The sequence below is a fragment of the Lutra lutra genome, chromosome X (genome assembly GCF_902655055.1).
Source record: "Lutra lutra chromosome X, mLutLut1.2, whole genome shotgun sequence".
NCBI lineage: Eukaryota > Metazoa > Chordata > Mammalia > Carnivora > Mustelidae > Lutra > Lutra lutra.
In genome coordinates this window covers 66,819,364-66,837,463 of record NC_062296.1, presented here as the reverse complement: position 1 = coordinate 66,837,463, position 18,100 = coordinate 66,819,364, and the positions used below count along the sequence as shown (strand labels likewise).

General features: G+C 40.0%; 1 protein-coding gene across 1 annotated transcript in view; it reads left to right on the top strand.

Annotated features, from left to right (window-relative positions):
- The first annotated feature begins 1,540 nt into the window (after positions 1 to 1,540).
- Positions 1,541 to 18,100, top strand: part of PRRG1 (proline rich and Gla domain 1) — a 156,646-nt gene continuing 140,086 nt past the window's right edge. The window contains exon 1 of the mRNA XM_047715129.1: positions 1,541 to 1,875. Within this exon, the coding sequence (XP_047571085.1) occupies positions 1,541 to 1,875 (335 nt within the window). The remainder of the gene's footprint in view (positions 1,876 to 18,100) is intronic.

The following is an 18,100-nucleotide window of genomic DNA, read 5'->3' as shown; positions in this document are numbered from 1 at the left end:
TTCCGTAGTGTAGTGGTTATCACGTTCGCCTCACAAAATATCCTGACAAATTCAGACACAGAAGAAGAAAATAAACCCAGTAATCAAATGAAAGTTCATGCACATATATACACGTCTATTAAGAAAGCAGACATTACCTTTACTAACCTAGTGGGGGTTTTTTAGGCATCTTCTGTATGTGAAACATTTTCAGTGAAATGAACAAGACAAAATCCTACTTCTAGGCATTTACAGATTTATTCATCCTACGGTCTGTGTTTATATTTACCAATACGCATACCCTCTTCCAATATGGCCTCACTACAATCTCCCATACTTATTTGACAAATGCAAAATAGAAATGAGTTCAAGAAAGTCTGGTTTGGGGGCGCCTGGGTGGCTCAGTGGGTTAAGCCGCTGCCTTCGGCTCAGGTCATGATCTCAGGGTCCTGGGATGGAGCCCCGCATCGGGCTCTCTGCTCAGCAGGGAGCCTGCTTCCTCCTCTCTCTCTGCCTGCCTCTCTGCCTGCTTGTGATCTCTCTCTGTCAAATAAATAAATAAAATCTTTAAAAAAAAAAAAAAAGAAAGTCTGGTTTGTAAAATACACAAATGGAAGAACCACAAAGGTTAATGGGAAGAATTTCAGGATATTCAGATCTCTAGGGGCAGTTACCAGACTCTCCCCAAAAATGCTGCCATCACAGTCAAAACAGTTGCTGGGCAGGACTAGGGGTGTGGCCCTGTGGCAGTTCTTTTATTCTTAGCCAAATGTTTCTCAATTCCATCATAACTAAAGCAAAAAGAAGAAAGGAAAAGTAATTTGGAATAAATCACTTTAGGCCCACAGGCCAATTCTCGTTGGATACACTCAGGTGTGTTTATTTTAATCGCTGATCCAAAGACACGTGAGATACCACAGCTGACCAGATTTTAAACATAAAAGCATAGAACTTAAAACTAAGCACGCATGCAGCATGGAATAATAATCAAGTTGGGCTTCTCAAAATGCTAAACGCCAGAAAACCCGAAACCATTAGGGCAAAGTCCATACAACATAGGCTGAATATTCTGTTTCTCCGAGGGGCTTTTAGAAGGCTCAAATTCTAAGGTGGCTACCTAAAAAGCAGGGTCAAAGATGCCTCTTCTTGGCAACCTGTGTTCTTCTTCCCAAGAAATTCAGGTAGGCTTACTCAAGAATCTTTTTAAGAAAAAAGTATATTATTGTCACCAAAAGTGCAGAAACAAAAGCAGAGTTTGTTCTCAGGAAAACCAATGCGCTCTGGGTTAGTACACATCAAAGAGACACGTTAACCAGGATACGCTGCATAGACGGTGTGTGGGTGAGGAATGTCCAACCCCTCACCTCTGGAGGGCTGAGGATTGCGCGTGCGAGAAGGAAAAATGCGCGGAGGGTTGAGGTGGGGGAATAAGACGTGGGGAGATAGGCGTGCAAAAGAGTGAAAGACTAGCTAGGGAGGATCTAGGGTGGCTCCAAGGAGAGGCGTTGTGACTCCAGGGGACTGGCTAGCTTGGTTCCACGCCAAGCGGGCTTTCTTGAGGATGAGTGTGAGGGTGCACCGAGGGGACCAGAAAACTTCTCTGACTACGTTATCAGCAGACCTCGAGAGTGGAAAACTCCAGCCGTGTGTCCAGAGCACTAGGTTTTCCGGACTAAGGCGGCGGAGGCTCCGCCCCTCGGTTTCCCACCCCGCCTGGCCACGCCCCTCCTCTCCTAACACCGCCCGGGCCCCGCCCCCTCCGCTTCCCACCACCCTTCCCATCTGCTCCTGGTTCCAGGCTCCAGGCTCCAGGCTCCTGCTAGGTTCGTCGGCGGTGGGAGCGCGCAGGCGCGGCTGGCAGCTTGCAGAGCGCGTAGTAGCGGCGCGGAACGCGCGGTGAGTGAGGTGGGATCGTGGGGCTGGTGGCTGGAGAACCTGGTTCCAGCCGAACATCCCGGGAGGGTTCGGGGAGTGCGCGGGTGAGTGCCCGGGGAGTCTTCGGTCCCGTGAGTAGGCACTGGTCGGACGTGAGGCAGGGGAGTTGGCCGCACTGCTTAAGAGTGTCCAGCCCCGGCCGCGTGCGGAGCGGAGTGCGTGGTGGCGGGTGTGGGTGAGCGTTTGTGTAAGGAGGAAAATAGAAGGGAAGGGCTCCGGAGACTGGAAGTCCTTACTCAGGCTTGGCAGGACCGGGAGGCTCGCCAAAGGCGCTGGAGGGTGTCCCAGCTTCAAGTTCAGTATCCCCTGCTGGGTGCCCCTGAGCGTCGTCCCGGGCCCATCCCTTCCCCGGCGCTGCGGTCTTAAGAGTGCGGAGTTGCCAGGAACATTCCTTGTCGTGGGGGGAGAGGATTTGGGAAAGGTGGGCTTTCACCCCAGGCTAGTGCCAAAGAGGGTGTGGCGTTCGTGTGACTTTCCTTCACCCCGCCCCCGGGAATGTGTCCGTCTTCTGGTACATTGTGCTCATGGACATTTTAACAAAGGCTATGACTGTTTTCTAGGCAGTGGCGGGTGACAGCGGGGGCGGGTCGGTGGAGGGGGGAGCGTACGAGGTCGCAGTGTGACCCTGGAGGGGGGGGGGCGGGGGCAGGCATGGAGGGAGTGGAAGGAAGGGAATAACCTTCCTGCCTCAGCTTTTTCTTTCTTCCTGGTCCGCTGATTTTGATCAGTGGTAGGAACAGCCTCGAGAGGGATATGATTGGAAATCAGTGTGTGTGTTCGGACTCTGGCTGCACCCATTGGTTTTTATAATTGTGCTGTTGATGTATTTTTTAAGTGTTCCTTCAGTAGAAAAGCGAAACTAATGAAATTGAAGAGGAAATAATTGAGCGAAAGGGTGAAGAGGCGGGGTGTCAAAACTTAGAGCTAAATTACTACCTTCTGATAGTCGTAGTATAAATAAAGCCAGATTCTGAAGGGTGTGAAGGTGCGCAAGTGGGGTGAGTGCAAAGTTGATTAGGGTGCTGTTGATTGGGTCAGTCAAGAGGGGATTATTGGATGCGTGTGTGGAGGTGCTGCCAAGTTCTTGGGTAGACTCACTTTAGAACCTTTAAAAATGACATCGGGACGGGGCGCCTGGGTGGCTCAGTGGGTTAAAGCCTCTGCCTTCGGCTCAGGTCATGATCCCAGGGTCCTGGGATCAAGCCCCCCACACCGGGCTCTCTGCTCAGCGGGGAGCCTGCTTCCCCCCCTCTCTCTCTGCCTGCCTCTCTGCCTACTTGTGACCTCTCTCTCTCTCTGTCAAATAAATAAAAAATATCTTAAAAAAATGATATCGGGAGTACAAAACACTGGGGCAAAGAACTGTAATATTGGATAAAGTTCCAAGGCTTTCATTTGCAAAATTAGGAACTTTAGGAAAGGCGGTATATGTGTTTTGAAGCATAAATGTTGATTTTTTTACTCATCTGTTTTAACTGAATACAACAACTTCTTCCTCCTCCACCCCTTTCCCTTGATTGTGAATCCTGTTTTATAAACATTTAACGTTCAAATCTGAAGTGTGTTTAAAGGCACAATCCTCCGCCCGCCCCATGAAGTGAATAGGATTTCTTCTTGTGTTGTCATTTTACTCTTTCTTTTCCTGTCATTTTGAGTTAAATGCCATGAACATTACCAATTTGGGGGAGAGAGGTGTTAGTAATACCTTTTCCATTTTCTAGTGCCTAATGAACCCCTTTTCATCCTTTCAGATTCAGCCCGTTTGTCTTGGAAAAATTTGCCATCTCCTCCAGAATGAATTAATCACCCTCTTTTCTGTTAAACTGTACCACTGGTCTTATTTTTCTCTTGCAACTAGAATCTCAGTCTTCTGTGTTACCCCAATACATAGGGCTGCTGGGTATGTACTAAATGCCTAATAAATGCACTTAAAATAAATGAACTATAATAGTTCATGGGGTAATAGAAGAAATTCAGAATGCTGAAATTATATATCATATTTGAACAACATGTAGATTAGAAAAAGTATGGAAATAACTTTCCATGGTATTAGTCTGGTTTATCCTTCTAAAAGAGGTGCAAAAAAAAAAAAAAAAACAACAAAAAAAGAGAGAGATGAAAAATCTTTGCATATATAGACAAGGTGTCATGAAAAGGCCAAATTTTAAAACAGGTCAACTTTTGATACTGAAACTAGCAAAAAGTTAACGTGAAACAGAAGATTAATCATTTGTAGACCAACATTAACAGGGCACTGCTGGAATTTAGGAATTTACAAGTGAATCAAGTTGGCCAGATGGTATCCTTGCAAGGCTAATACAACTAAAGAAACTGTAACATATTAGACCAATTAAAGAGACTAATTAGTTGCATTATACTCCTAAATCTTAAGGTGGTTTGAGCACTTGGCTAATGGGCCTCTTTATGTTATAGTGTGCCCCATAGGCTTGGCCAATTTCTGCAGCCTTATCTCTGACATCTGTCCTAACTCTACCAGGATTGTTGGCTTTACAGTCACCTTTGGCTCATGAAGGGAATTATTTTCCCTTTGCTTCTTACCACTCAAACTCATCACCCCCACACCTAGGGTGGTTTTACCAACTGGAGAAAATATCATGAGCAAATGATCACTCAATTTATAAGTGAGTAGAACTCATTTTAGTCTAAAAATGAGTCAGGATTGACTTCTTGGTTAGTCTACCTGTGCCAGCAAAGCAGAGAACTACTTTGGGCTATTAGTAACTTATGTTTTTCTCCTCTCAATCTATCCCCTCTCTACCTAAATGTAAAAGCACTTTTTCCCCACGTCTCTCTCTCTCTCTTTTTTTTTCTTTCTCTTTTAAAAAAAATTTATTTAGTTATTTGACAGCTCAAGCAGGGGAAGCAGCAGGCAGAGGGAGAGGGGGAAGCAGGCTCTCCACTGAGAAGGAGCCCGATGTGGGACTCGATCTGTAGACCTGGGACCATGACCTGAGCCGGAGGCAGATGCTTAACTGATTGGGCCACCCAATCACTCCCTCCACATCACTTAAAAAAAAAAAAAAAGAATGTTAACCATTGTTCACACCAAAACACTTCAAGTTAGTGCCTGGTTTTTATGAGGAAAACTTGGGTCTCAGAGAGGATGAATAGTCCATAAAACTTCTTTTTAAAGAAATTCTGCATACATCCTCTGTGGTCTTTAGATTCACTTACTGAAAAGGATATTCCAGACCATTGTGGTTAAGGCTTCCTTCTTAAACTTCCCTCATCTAGACTTCCTCTTCATATTTCTGATTTTTTACTCTCATTCTTTGACAGCTACTTCCTCTGAGTCATCTTCTTAGGGTTCTGTCCAAGACTCTTTCCCAGTCTATGTAGGAGACAATAATATGGCGGTCAAGGGCATGGAATTTGGAGGCATTTGTTAAACTTCTTTAAGTATCAGTTTCCTCATTTATAAAAGTAATGAGTATAATATTTACCTCACAAGTGAGATCAGGTATATTTACTGCTTATCATAATATTTAGCATATACTAATTGCCCTAAATATGGTAGCTGTTATTGGTAATTGCCATTTCTTATAAGGAATGTAATTTCAGTAGCAGTTAATTTCAAAATGGGAATGTATTGACATTTCCTACTCTGTTCAAATTCTTAGTCCTGTATTTGTAGATTCCTCCTATATATCTAAAACAGGTGGCTTTGCACAATGGTTCTCAAACATCAGCTTGCACAATAATCACACGAATGTTCACCTAATTGAAGTAGGATTGGCTGGGGAGTTTGACAAAGGATGAGTCAAGGACGATGCCAGGTGTTTTGGTCTGAGCAACTGGAAGGATAGAGTAGCCATTTAGTGAGATACGAAAGATTGCAGGAGGAGAAAATTTGAGAGGAGGATCAAGAATTCAGTACTAAGCTTGCTGAGTTCAAGATGACTTTGAAATCTGGGTAGAATTCAGGAGAGAGGTATGGGTGGGCAGGAAGCTCTGGGAATGGATCAGATCATTACAAGGGAAGAGAAGAGGTCATTCCTTTGCTTTAAAAAGTATTAATGAACTATTTTTAGAGGATTTTAGGTTCACAGCAAAATTGAGAAGTACAGAGAGTTCCATATGCCTGCTTTCCACCAACACAACCTCCCCCATTGTCGACATCTTATAACACAGCGGTACATTTGAACTTACAATGACACATTTTTATTACCTCAAGTCCGTAGTTTGAATTAAGGTTCACTCTTGGTGTTGTACACTTTGTGGGTTTTGACAAACACTTAATGACCTGTATCTGCTATTGTGGTGTCTTACAAAATAGATTTATTGCCCTAAAAAATCCTGTGTTCTGGGGTGCCTACATGGCTCAGTCTCTTTTAAGTGTCTGCCTTCGGCTCAGGTCGTGATCTTCAGGTTATGGAATTAAGCCCCACATCTGGCTTCCTGCTCAGCGGAAGAGAGTCTGCTTCTCCCTCTGCCCCCCCCCAACTTGTGTGCTTGTGCACTCTCTCTCAAATAAATAAATAGACTCTTAAAAAAATCCTGTGTCCAATTATCTATCTCCCCACCCCCCCCAACCCCCACAGCCATTGAATTTTTGACTGTTTCTATAGTTTTGCCTTTTCTGTAATGTCAGTCATATCATTGGAATCATAGTATGTAGCCTTTTCAGATTGACTTCTTTCACTTAGCAATATGCATTTAAGATTTCTCCATTCTTTGCATGGCTTGATAGCTCATTTCTTTTTAGCACTGATTAATATTCCATTGTCTGGATGTACCACAATTTATTTATACATTAACCTACTGAAGGGCATCTTGGTTACTTCCAAATTTTGACACTTGTGAATAAAGATGCTATAAACATCTATGTGCAGGATTTTGTGTGGACACAAGTTTTTTTTTTTAACTCTTTTGGAAAAATGCTAAGCATAACTGCTAGATCATATGGTAAGAGTATGTTTGCTTTTTTAAGAAACAGGCAGACTTTTTCAAATGGCTATACCATTTTGCATTCTCACTTGTACTGAGAATTCCTGTTGCTCCACATCTCCACCAGCATTTAGTTTTGTCACTGTTTTGAATTTTGGCCATTCAAATAGGTGTGTAGTGGTATCTCGTTTTAGTTTGGAATTCACTAATTACATGATATTAAACATCTTCTCATATGTTTACTTGCTATGTGTATATCTTCTTTGATGAGGTATCTTTTCAGGTCCTTTGCCTATTTTTAAAATCAGGTTCATTTTCTTATTGTTTTAAGAGTTCCTTATATATTTTGGATAACATGCCATTACATGTCTTTTTTTCTCTCAGTCTGTGGCTTGTCCTCTCATTCTTTTGACATTGCTTCTCACAGAGAGGAAGTTTTAAGTTTTTTAAAAAAGATTTTATTTATGTATTAGAGAGCCAGAGAGTGAGAGAGCAAGAGAAAGATAATGAGCAGGTGAAAGGGTAGAGGGAGAAGCAGACTCCCTACTGAGGAGGGAGCCCAACATCGGACTTGATCCCAGGACACCAGGATCATGACCTGAGCCGAAGGCAGACATTTAACTGACTGAGCCACCCAGGTGCCCCAGAAATACTTAATTTTAATGAAATCTAGCTTATCAGTTATTTCTTCCACAGATCATATCTTTAGTGTTGTGTCTAAAAGTCATCACCATGCCCAAGGTCAGTTAGGTTTTCACCTATGTTATATTCCAGAAGTTTTATAGTTTTGCATTAGCCTGCGACCCATTTTGAGTTAAAATTTTTGAAGGGTGTAAGGTCTATGTTTAGATTCTTTTTTGTAAGTTGTTCCAGCACATTTGGTGAAAGGACTGTCTTTGCTCCATTGTATTGCCTTTGCTCCTTTGTCAACAATCAGTTGACTGTATTTATGTGGGTCTCTTTCTGGGCTCTTTTTTCTGTTCCATTAATGTCTTAGTAATCTTTACCAATACCACACTGTATTGATTACTGTACCTTTATAATAAATATGTAAATAGGGTAGTGTCAGTCTTCTGACTTTGTTCTCCTTCAGTGTTGAGTTGGCAATTCTAGGTCTTTTGCCTCTCTATATAAATTTTGAATAGGTTTGTCAATATCCACAAAATAACTGGCTGAATTTTTATTGGAATTGTGTTGAATCTATGGGTCAACTTGAGAAGAGCTGACATCTTGACAATATTGAGTCCTTCTATTCATGAACAGGGAATATTTCCCCATTTATTTAGTTCTTTGATATCTTTCATCACAATTTTGTAGTTTTTCTCAAATACTTTATATACTATTAGATTTCTACATAATTCATTTTGGGGTGCTAATGTAAATAGTAATGTATTTTTAAAAACATTTTATTTATTTTTTTGACAGAGAGAGATCACAAGTAGACAGGCAGAGAGAGAGGGGGAAGCAGGCTCCCTGCCGAGCAGAGAGCCCGATGTGGGACTCCATCCCAGAACCCCAAGATCATATCCTGAGCCAAAGGCAGAGGCTTAACCCACTGAGCCACCCAGGCGCCCAGTAATGTATTTTTAATTTTGAATTCCACTGATTTATTGGTGGTATATAGGAAATCAATTAATTTTTTTAAACATTTTATTTATTTGACAGAGAGAGATCACAAGTAGGCAGAGGCAGGCAGAGAGAGAGGAGGAAGCAGGCTCCCTGCCGAGCAGAGAGCCTGATGTGGGGCTTGATCCCAGGACTCCAGGATCACGACCTGAGCCGAAGGCAGAGGCTTTAACCCACTGAGCCACCCAGGCACCCCAATCAATTAATTTTTATATGTTAATCTTATACAACATTGCAGTAATTGCTTATTCTAGGAATTTTTTTTGTTGATTCTTTCAGATTTTCTACATTGATGATAATGTCATCTGGAAACAGTTTGGTTTATTTCCCAGTCTTCTATAACTTTTATTTACTTTTCTTGTCCTATTGCATTAGCTAGGACTTCCAATATAATGTGGAAAAGGAGTGGTGAGGGGACATTGTTGCCTTGTTCCTCCTGACAGGGAGAAAATTTTGAGTTTCTCACTATTAAGTATGATGTTAGCTGTAGGATTTTCGTAGATGTTCTTAACAAATCGACAACTTCTCTATTCCTAATTTGCTGAGGGTTTTTTTTTTTAAATCATGAATGAGTTTTGAATTTTGTCAGGTCCTTCGCTGGCATCTTTTTTTTTTTTTTTTTTAAAGATTTTGTTTATTTGACAGATACAGCGAGAGAGGGAACACAAGCAGGGGGACTAGGAGAGGGAAAGTAGGCTTCCTGCAGAGCAGGGAGCCCAATGAGGGGCCCAATCCCAGGACCCTGGGATCAGGACCTGAGCCGAGGCAGCTGAGCCAGCCGAGGCAGACACTTAATGACTGAGCCAAAGGTAGACGCTTAATGACTAAGCTACCCAGGCACCCCTTTTTTGGCATCATTTGATGATTTTTCTTTTTTAGCCTGTTGATGTGGTGGATTACATTAATTGGTCTTTGACTGTTGGAACAACCTTGCATACCTGAGAAATCTCACTTGGTTATGGCATATAATTCTTTTTACTCATTATTGGATTTGATTTACTAATATTTTGTTGAGGATTTTTGCGTGTTATGTTCATAAGAGGTATTGGTCTGTAGTTTTCTTGTAATGTCTTTGTCTGGTTTGGTATTAGGGTAATTCTGGCTTCATGAGTTAGGAAGTATTCCCTTGGTTTCTGTCTTCTGGAAGACTGTAGAAAATTGGTATAATCTTCCCTTCAGTATTTGATAGAGTTCACAGGTAAGCCCAACTGGGGCCCATCATGTTCTGTTTTGGAAGGTTGTTAATTATAGATTCAATTTCTTTGATATAGACCTATTCATATCGTCTTTTTTTTTCTTCTGTGAGTTTTGGCAGATTGTCTCTTTGAAGGAATTGCTTCATTTCATTGAGGTTATCAAATTTGTAGGCATAGATTTATTTATAATAATCCTTTATTAACCCTTTAATAGCCATGTCATCTATAGTGATGTCTCTGCTTTCATTTCTAATACTGTAATTTGTTTTTTCTCTTAGCATGGCTAGTGTTTTATCAATTGTATGGATCTTTGCAAAGAATCATGTTTTGGTTTTATTTATTTTCTTTATTGATTTCTTGTTTTTAATTTCATTGATACTCTAATTTTTATTTCCTTTTAATTTGCTCTTTTTCTAGTTTTCTGAGGTGGAAGCTTAGATTGTTGATTTTAGATCTTTCTTCTTTTCAAATATATGCATTCAGTGCTATAAATTTTCCCCAAGCACTGCTTTCATTGCATCCCATAGTATTTGATGAGTTGTATTCTGATTTCACTTAGTTCAAAATATTTTTTAAAGATTTATTTGAGGGGCTTCTGGGTGGCTCAGTCATTAAGCATCTGCCTTCTGGTTCAGGTCATGATCCCAGCCCTGGGATCAAGCCCTGCATCAGGCTCCCTGCTCAGCGGGGAACCTGCTTCTCCCTCTCCCACTCCCCCTGCTTGTGTTCCCTCTCCTGCTGTCTCTGTCTCTTTGTCAAATAAATAATATCTCTAAAAAAATAAAGATTTATTAGAGTAAGAGTGCATGTGAGTGAGCAGGGGGAGGGTCAGAGGGAGAGAGAGAGAATCATCTATGTGCACTTTGTAGGATGAAGTAGTCTGTAGATACCAGTTACATCCAGTTGGTTGATAGTGCTTTTTAACGATGTATTTACTGAATTTCTACCTGTTGAATCTGTCCATCTCTGTTGGAAGGGTGTTAAAGTCTGCAGCTGTAATAGGGGATTATTCCCTTTCTCCTTAACAGTTGTATTCGTTTTTGCCTCATATATGTTGACATTTCATTATTATATGCATACACATTAAGGATTATTATGTCTTCTTAAAGAATTGGCCCCTGTATCATTATGTAATGATCTTTTTTTTTTTTTATCTCTGATAACTTTCCTTGCCCAGAAGTCTGCTGCATCTGAAATTCATATAAGCTACTTTTGCCTTCTTTTGATTAGTTGATAACATGGTATATCTTTCTCCATCCCTTTACTTTTTATCTATATAGCTCTTTATACTTAAAATGTTTTTCTTGTATACAACATATAATTGGGTTTTGTTTTTTCAACCAGCTCTGACATTCTCTTTTAATTGGTGTATTTAGATCATTGTTGGGTTAATATCTACCATATTTGTTACTGTTTTCTATTCATTGCCCTGTTCTTTGTTTTTGTCTTCCATGTTGTTTCTGCCTTTTGTGGTTTTAACTGAGCATTTTATATGATTTCATTTTCTCTCATTTCCTACCATATTAATTATGCATCTTTTTTTAAACCTTTTTAGTTGTTGCTCTAGCATTTGCAAAATGCATTTTTTCCAACTAATCCAATTCCACTTTTGAATAATACTGTACCATTCATGGGTAATGCAAGTATCTTATAATAACAAAATATTTCAAATTCCTCTTTCCTGTCCTTGTATCATTGTTGTCATTCATACCAGTTCTACATAAGTATATTATAAACATAACCAGTCATAATTGAATACATTGTTGCTGTTTAGAACAAACTGTTCTCTTTTTTTTAAATTTTTTTTTCAAACTGTAATTCTTTAGGTCAGTTAAGAATAAGAAAAGGTTTTTTTGTGGTTTTTTTTTTTAGATTTTATTTATTTATTTGACAGAGAGATCACAAGTAGGCAGAGAGGCAGTCAGAGAGCGAGGGGAAAGCAGACTCCCCGCCAAGCAGAGAGCCCAATGTGGGGCTCGATCTCAGGACCCTAAGATCATGACCTGAGCCAAAAGCAGAGGCTTAACCCACTGAGCCACCCAGGTGCCCCCCAAATAAGAAAAGTTTTAAAGTGTTACCTTTAGCTATTCATTTTTTGATGCTCTTTTTTTTTTTATGTAGATCTGACCTATATTATTTTCCTTCTCTCTAAACTTCTAACATATCTTGCCAGGCAGATGTACTTGGCAAAAAATTCCCTAAATTTTTGTTTGTTGAGAAAGTCTCTTCTTCCTTTTCAAAAGATAATTTTTCAGGGTACAAAATTCTGTGTTTGTGGATTTTTTTCTCCCAACACTATAAATACTTCACTTCACTCCCTTCTTGCTTGTGTGGTTCCTGAGGGGAAGTTGGTTGTAATTTTTACCTTTGCTCCTTTATAACCAAGGTGTTTTTTCCCCTCTGGTTTCTTTAAATATTTTTTTTTTATCTTTGATTTTCTACAGTTTGACTATGATTGCCTACTTGTAGTTGAGTTTCTTTGTTTTAGCATTTATCCTGCTTGGTGTTCTCTGGGCTTCCTGAGTCTATGATTTGGTATCTGACATTTATTGGGGAAATTCTCAGTCATTATTGCTTCAGATATTGCTTGTGTTCCTTTCTCTATTTCTGCTTTCTGGTATTCTGAATATGCATATGTTACCTTGTATACTTGTCCCACATTTCTTTCTTGGCTAGTTTGTTCTTTTTAAATTTTATTTATTTTTTTAAAAGATTTTATTTATTTATTTGACAGAGAGAGATCACAAGTAGGCAGAGAGGCAGGCAGAGAGAGAGAGGGGGAAGCAGGCTCCCTGTGGAGCAGAGAGCCTGATGCGGGACTTGATCCCAGGACCCTGAGATCATGACCCGAGCCCAAGGCAGAGGGTTAACCCACTGAGCCACCCAGGCGCCCTCTTTTTTATTTTAAAGCCTCTTTTTCCCTTTTCATTTTTGGAAATTACTCCTCTTCCATTTTCAAGCTTAGAGACTGTTTCCTCAGCCATGTCTGATCTACTAATGATCCATCAAAGGCATTCTTTATTTCTGTTACAGCGTTTTTGATTGGTAGTATTTTTAAAAATTCTTTCTTAGAACTTCCATCTCTCTGCTTCTGTTACATTTATTCTCACATGTTGCTTATTTTTTCCATTAATGCCCATAGCATATTAATCCTAATATTTTAAAATTCCTGGTCTGATAATTCCAACATTCGTGCCATAGCTAACTCTCGTTCTGATGTCTGTTCAGTCTCTTCATACTGCAATTTTTTTTGCTTTTCATATGCCTTGCAATTTTTGTTGAATAGTAAGTATTATGTACTGGGTAAAAGGAACTGCTGTAAATAGGCCTTTAGTAATGTTGTAGTTAGTGTGGGGGTAGGGGAAATGTGTGTGTCTTTGTCTCGTAGTTTGGTCCCAGTGTTTGGTGAGCCTGTAATGCCTGGACCGTGAACTTTGCCAGTGCTGCTGTTCTTATTCCCTCTTAGGTGGTGGTATGATTAGAGGGGGCTGGTATTGTGTATTTCTCTACTCCCGGGTAGGTGTGGCTCTTTTAGGCTCTGGTAAAATAGGTTCTCCTGAGGGAAGTCCTTGTTACGAAGAACAGAGTACTCTGGCATATTTCAAAGACTCCTTCTCCCCTCCCTGCACTAGAAGCATAAGGGAATTTTCCCCCACCATTTAATGTGAGAACCAGTTCTAGCCCCTGAAGGTAAATCTCACAGATATATGGGGCCCCCCAGGACCTGTTCCGCCTGAGGGGTTTAACTCTTGTACTTGTCTAGATACATCCCCACCCAGCACTCCATCACTTTCAGTTCAGGTTGTTCTACCTTGGCACTGATTCCCTTTGGGGTTTCTGCTCTTGGGCTTCTGCTTGGTTAAGTTGAGATTCTCTGTATCTGCTTGTCTTTCCAGTTTGGGGGCAGTGGTTTGTCCTGTCATCTCACTTCTCTGATGGATTTAAGAAAAGTTGTATTTTCAGTTTGATCAACTTTATACTTGTTAACAGAGAGTCGTGATTTCTGAGCTTGTGTGCAAGTCTGGAAGCTAAAGTCCCCTGTTTCTTTTCATTAGACTTTTACCATCTAATTGTCTCCATATATTAGTTATTTTTTGCTTGTTTTGACCTTTATGTGAATTGGATCATATATATACATTTTCTTTGCTCATTATATTTGTGGGATAAATTCATTAGTTCGATACTTCTCAAACATTGCTGTGAATGGGCATCCTTTGGGAATTTTGTTAAAATGTAGATTCTGATTCAGAAGGTCTGGAATGTATCCTGGAAGTTTGCCTTTTTAACGAGATTTCATGTGATGCCGATGTTGCTCTTCTGTAGACATTACTTGGAATAATAATAAGGCTCTAGTGCATCCCGTTTTCAACTGCTTCATATGCTTTGAATACCTCAGGTAATTTATTGTATAGACTTTTTGCTGGAGTAGGAAAAATGGGAAACTGTCCTTTGCTAAGTATCATTTTCCAGAATTGGGGGCTTAGAGGAAACAAGTTATTTCATATTTAAAAGATATTTTCACCAACATGATTATAAATTGAACATAATATTTGAATAAAATATTAGCAATATAGTCCTGTAAAATTTCTCACATTGCATTTCTAGTTGTAGATAAGGTTTTGTTGATATTATTTTGTGTAGGTAATTTTTAGGTCAGGCAAAATTCCAAAGGACAAATTGGTGCACATGTGTGCATATACGTGTGCTCACTTGGGTATGTATTGGAGTAATAGACAAGGTAAAAAAAAATTTTGAGCTTTTGACAGGAAGTAATTACTCAGATGTCCCCCGCCCCCGCCGCATTCACAGGCCTTAGAAGACAGCCTCTTGGTATTGTAACACCTTTCCCACAATGACAAAGTAATTTAGTTATCCTGAAAACCTTGGGAGCCATACAAATAATATTGTCAGCGTAAGTGGACTTTTAGAGTCTCCTAAGGAAATGACAATATATGTCATACTTTAATTCAGCATTTACTGAACACCTTTGTTGTGTAAAGAGTGTGTTCTAGCTTTACTGTTTGTAAAATAGAAACCTGAATACTTCTGAAGAATGCTTCTTTTAAGATTTATTTATTTTAGAGAGCAAGAGTGCAAGTGTATGTAAGCGGGTTGGGGTAGGGACAGAGGCAGAGGGAGGGAATCTCAAGCAAAGTTGCTGTTGAGTGCAGAGCCCAACACAGAGCTCTATCTCTGGACCATGAGATCATGACCTGAGGTAAAATCAAGTAAGCCTCTTAACTGAGTCCCCCAGGTACCCCTCTCAAGAATGTTATTGAGAAAGAAAAAAGAGTATTATTGAGCATAATGAAGTGAGAAATAAAGTGCCACTGTCTTGTGGGATAATCAGAGCTCTTAAAAATGCTCAATGGTTGCTTTGCTTTCTCCATTATTGGGTGGTAATAACTGGTATACTTACTTTCAAGCTTATTCAGATACTAATGATGAGTTTTTCATAGCACTCATTATCTTCTTGAAAGCCTCGACAGTTAAATGGGTTATAATTTAAATAACAGTTTGAAGTTCTTAGGTTCAATGTCTCAGGATTTCTTTAGGAAAATGTGTTATATTTTATATTCCTGACTTGGAGTAAATTCCTTGTGTTTTATTTTTTTCCCTTCTTTCAAAAACTGAGTCTTAGAAGATATGTGTTATTCTGGAGTCCTCTGTAATCAATCCCTTTCTTTTCGAGTGGCAAAGTCTTGTTGTTCAAGGCACTGTATGTTCTGTGTATTTGCTCCAATCTGTCTCCAGTTTGCCTGTTCTTTGTGGTTTGGTTTCTAATGTTATGCATTCCAGTTTTGTTAAAAAAAAAATCCATATGACTAACTTGCTACAGTAATCCTCTTTGACATGTTTGCTTCAGAGACAAAGCTGGCAAAGTTAGAAACATATGCCTAGTTTTAAAATTTGCTGTCATTGGGGAAAAAAAGGGAAGTTAATGGAATAATTCTAGTTTCTTTCTCTGTGTTAGTCTTACTCATGGGACCAGAATAATGACTTTGGTAAGGATATATTTATTTTCCCATGTAATTTTATCATGCCTGAGTATCTCACTCATTTTTTTTTCTTTAGGATTAACCAAGAAAATATTACATAGAGAAGTAAAAAATACTTCTTTAGGCTCATGAGCAATCTTTATTTTTTTTTTTTAAAAAGATTTATTTATTTGAGAGAGAGAGATTGTGCACGCGTGGGGTGAGAGAAGAGGGGCAGAATGAGAGGGAGAGAGAGAACCTCAAGCAAACTCCCCACTGAGCATGGAGCCTAATGATGCAGGGTTTGATCCCACAACCTCTGAGATCATGACCTGAGCCACAATCAAGAGTTGGGTGCTTAACCAACTGAGCCTCCCAAGTGCCCCCATTAGCAGTCTTTAAATGTCAGTGTTCAGATGTTTTTGTTGAATTAGTATTAATTATATTGCAAAATCAATGTGTTCTTTGAATTTAAAAATTTCTTTATTTTATTTTTATTTTTTAAATTTTGTTTATTTGACGGACAGAGATCACAAGTAGGCAGAGAGGCAGGCAGAGAGAGAGAGGGAAGCAGGCTCCCTGCTGAGCAGAGAGCCCGTTGTGGGGCTCCATCCCAGGACTCTGGGATCATGACCTGAGCCGAAGGCAGAGGCTTTAACCCGCTGAGCCACCCAGGCGCCCCTAAAAATTTCTTTAAAATGTAAATGGTAGGTGTTAGTATTTATTATTAGCGTTATATTTATATTTTATTCTCTAAACTGTGAATATTCACTCAATTTATAGAACTGACCTTTGCAAAGTTCACTAGTCCATTCCCACTGCTATTATCCTAGTTCAGAGATTATTACTTCTTTTCTAACACTGTAATCATATCTCTTTTGGTGGTCTACCCAGTCATTTATTACTAGTCTTTAACTGAAATCTGCCCATCTACAGATACTCAAAGCCTCCAACTGAAGGGCACCACACTTCAGAGTGCTTTTATCTTTTTTTTAAGATTTTATTTATTTATTTGACAGAGATCACAAGTAGGCAGAGAGGCAGGCAGGGGAGGGGAGCAGGCTCCCCGCCGAGCAGAGGGCCCAGTGTGGGGCTCCATCCCAGGACCCTGAGATCATGACCTGAGCTGAAGGCAGAGGCTCAACCCACTGAGCCACCCAGGCGCCCCTTCACACTGCTTCTTGAAAGTCCCATCCACCGTTATGGACCCAACTATTTCGTTTTCTCAAGGGTTCTATATGCCTAACCTTTCTGAGTTGGCTTCTGCCTTTTCTGTTTAGGTTCCTCAGGTGCATTTTGGTTCTTAACCGTTTAACTGGCTGTTTCTGTGCCACAATCTCAGCCTTAGAACCAGGAGTCAGAGCTTCTGTATTGTTTTTATCTACTTGATCTCTGCCTGGTTCCCAACACCAAGAGTCAGGATGATGAATATTCTTGGACTCCTTGCATCTATATTGGATATTCTCTAGTCTGCTTCAACAGGGCTAGTGTCAGGACCCTCAGAAGACCATGAAGGGGACTGGGGCAAATCCTGTGTAGAGTGGGATTTTGTTTTTTTCTCTAGAACCCAAACACATTCTTGGCAAGTCTGTTCTTCACAAGACTATATTGGGTTTAATATTCAGAAGATTGTCCAAACTATTTTTTTTCTCCTCTCTTGGCCATGGGGCTTATGTTCTTTAATAATAATAATAATAATAATAGCAATAATAAGTAACTCCTGGCCACATGGGTTATCTTTATTGATAGTAATAATTACAACAGGAGCAGTAGCAGCCATGACAATAACCCTTCTGTGTTGTACCAGATGTGTTACTTCCATTATTTTTATTACCCTGTATGGTATGTGATATTTATCTCAGTTTTATAGAAGGACACTGCATTTCAGAGAGGTTAAATGCCTCAGGTCACTTTGGGATATGTGGTAGAGCTGGAACTCTAATCTAGGTCTCCCTGACACTAAGTCTTGGAGCTTTTCTCAGGAGGTCTCACTGCATGAAGCATGCTTTTGAGCTGCCTCTTCTCATTCTCAGTTTACAGAGTGAGCACGCTGTGAAACTGTGTTTAGGAAGAGAAAGTGTAGATCAGATGTGAATTGTGTATGCGTTTTAAGCATCAACCATCAATGGTCTAATAAGCATTAAGTGCTTAATAAATGTTGAATGAATGAATGAATGAGAGCGTACTAGGTAAATTAGTTAGAAAGGGTAATCGCCCTGTTCTTAACACCATGGCTGGCATGCCGGAGGTACTGGAGAAATATTTGTTGATTTGATGAGATTATCGGTTCAAATATTGTTGACTTAGATTATTCACCATACTCTTTTGTTAAAACAGATGATAATGAATGTAAGTATTTAAGTCCTAGATCTAGTCTTCTGGTGAAGTAAAAATATGTTTTAATGGATGCTTTTTCCTTTGGATCCCTCAAAATATTAATTCATATCATCTGATGAACTCTACTTCTGGAAGACTTCA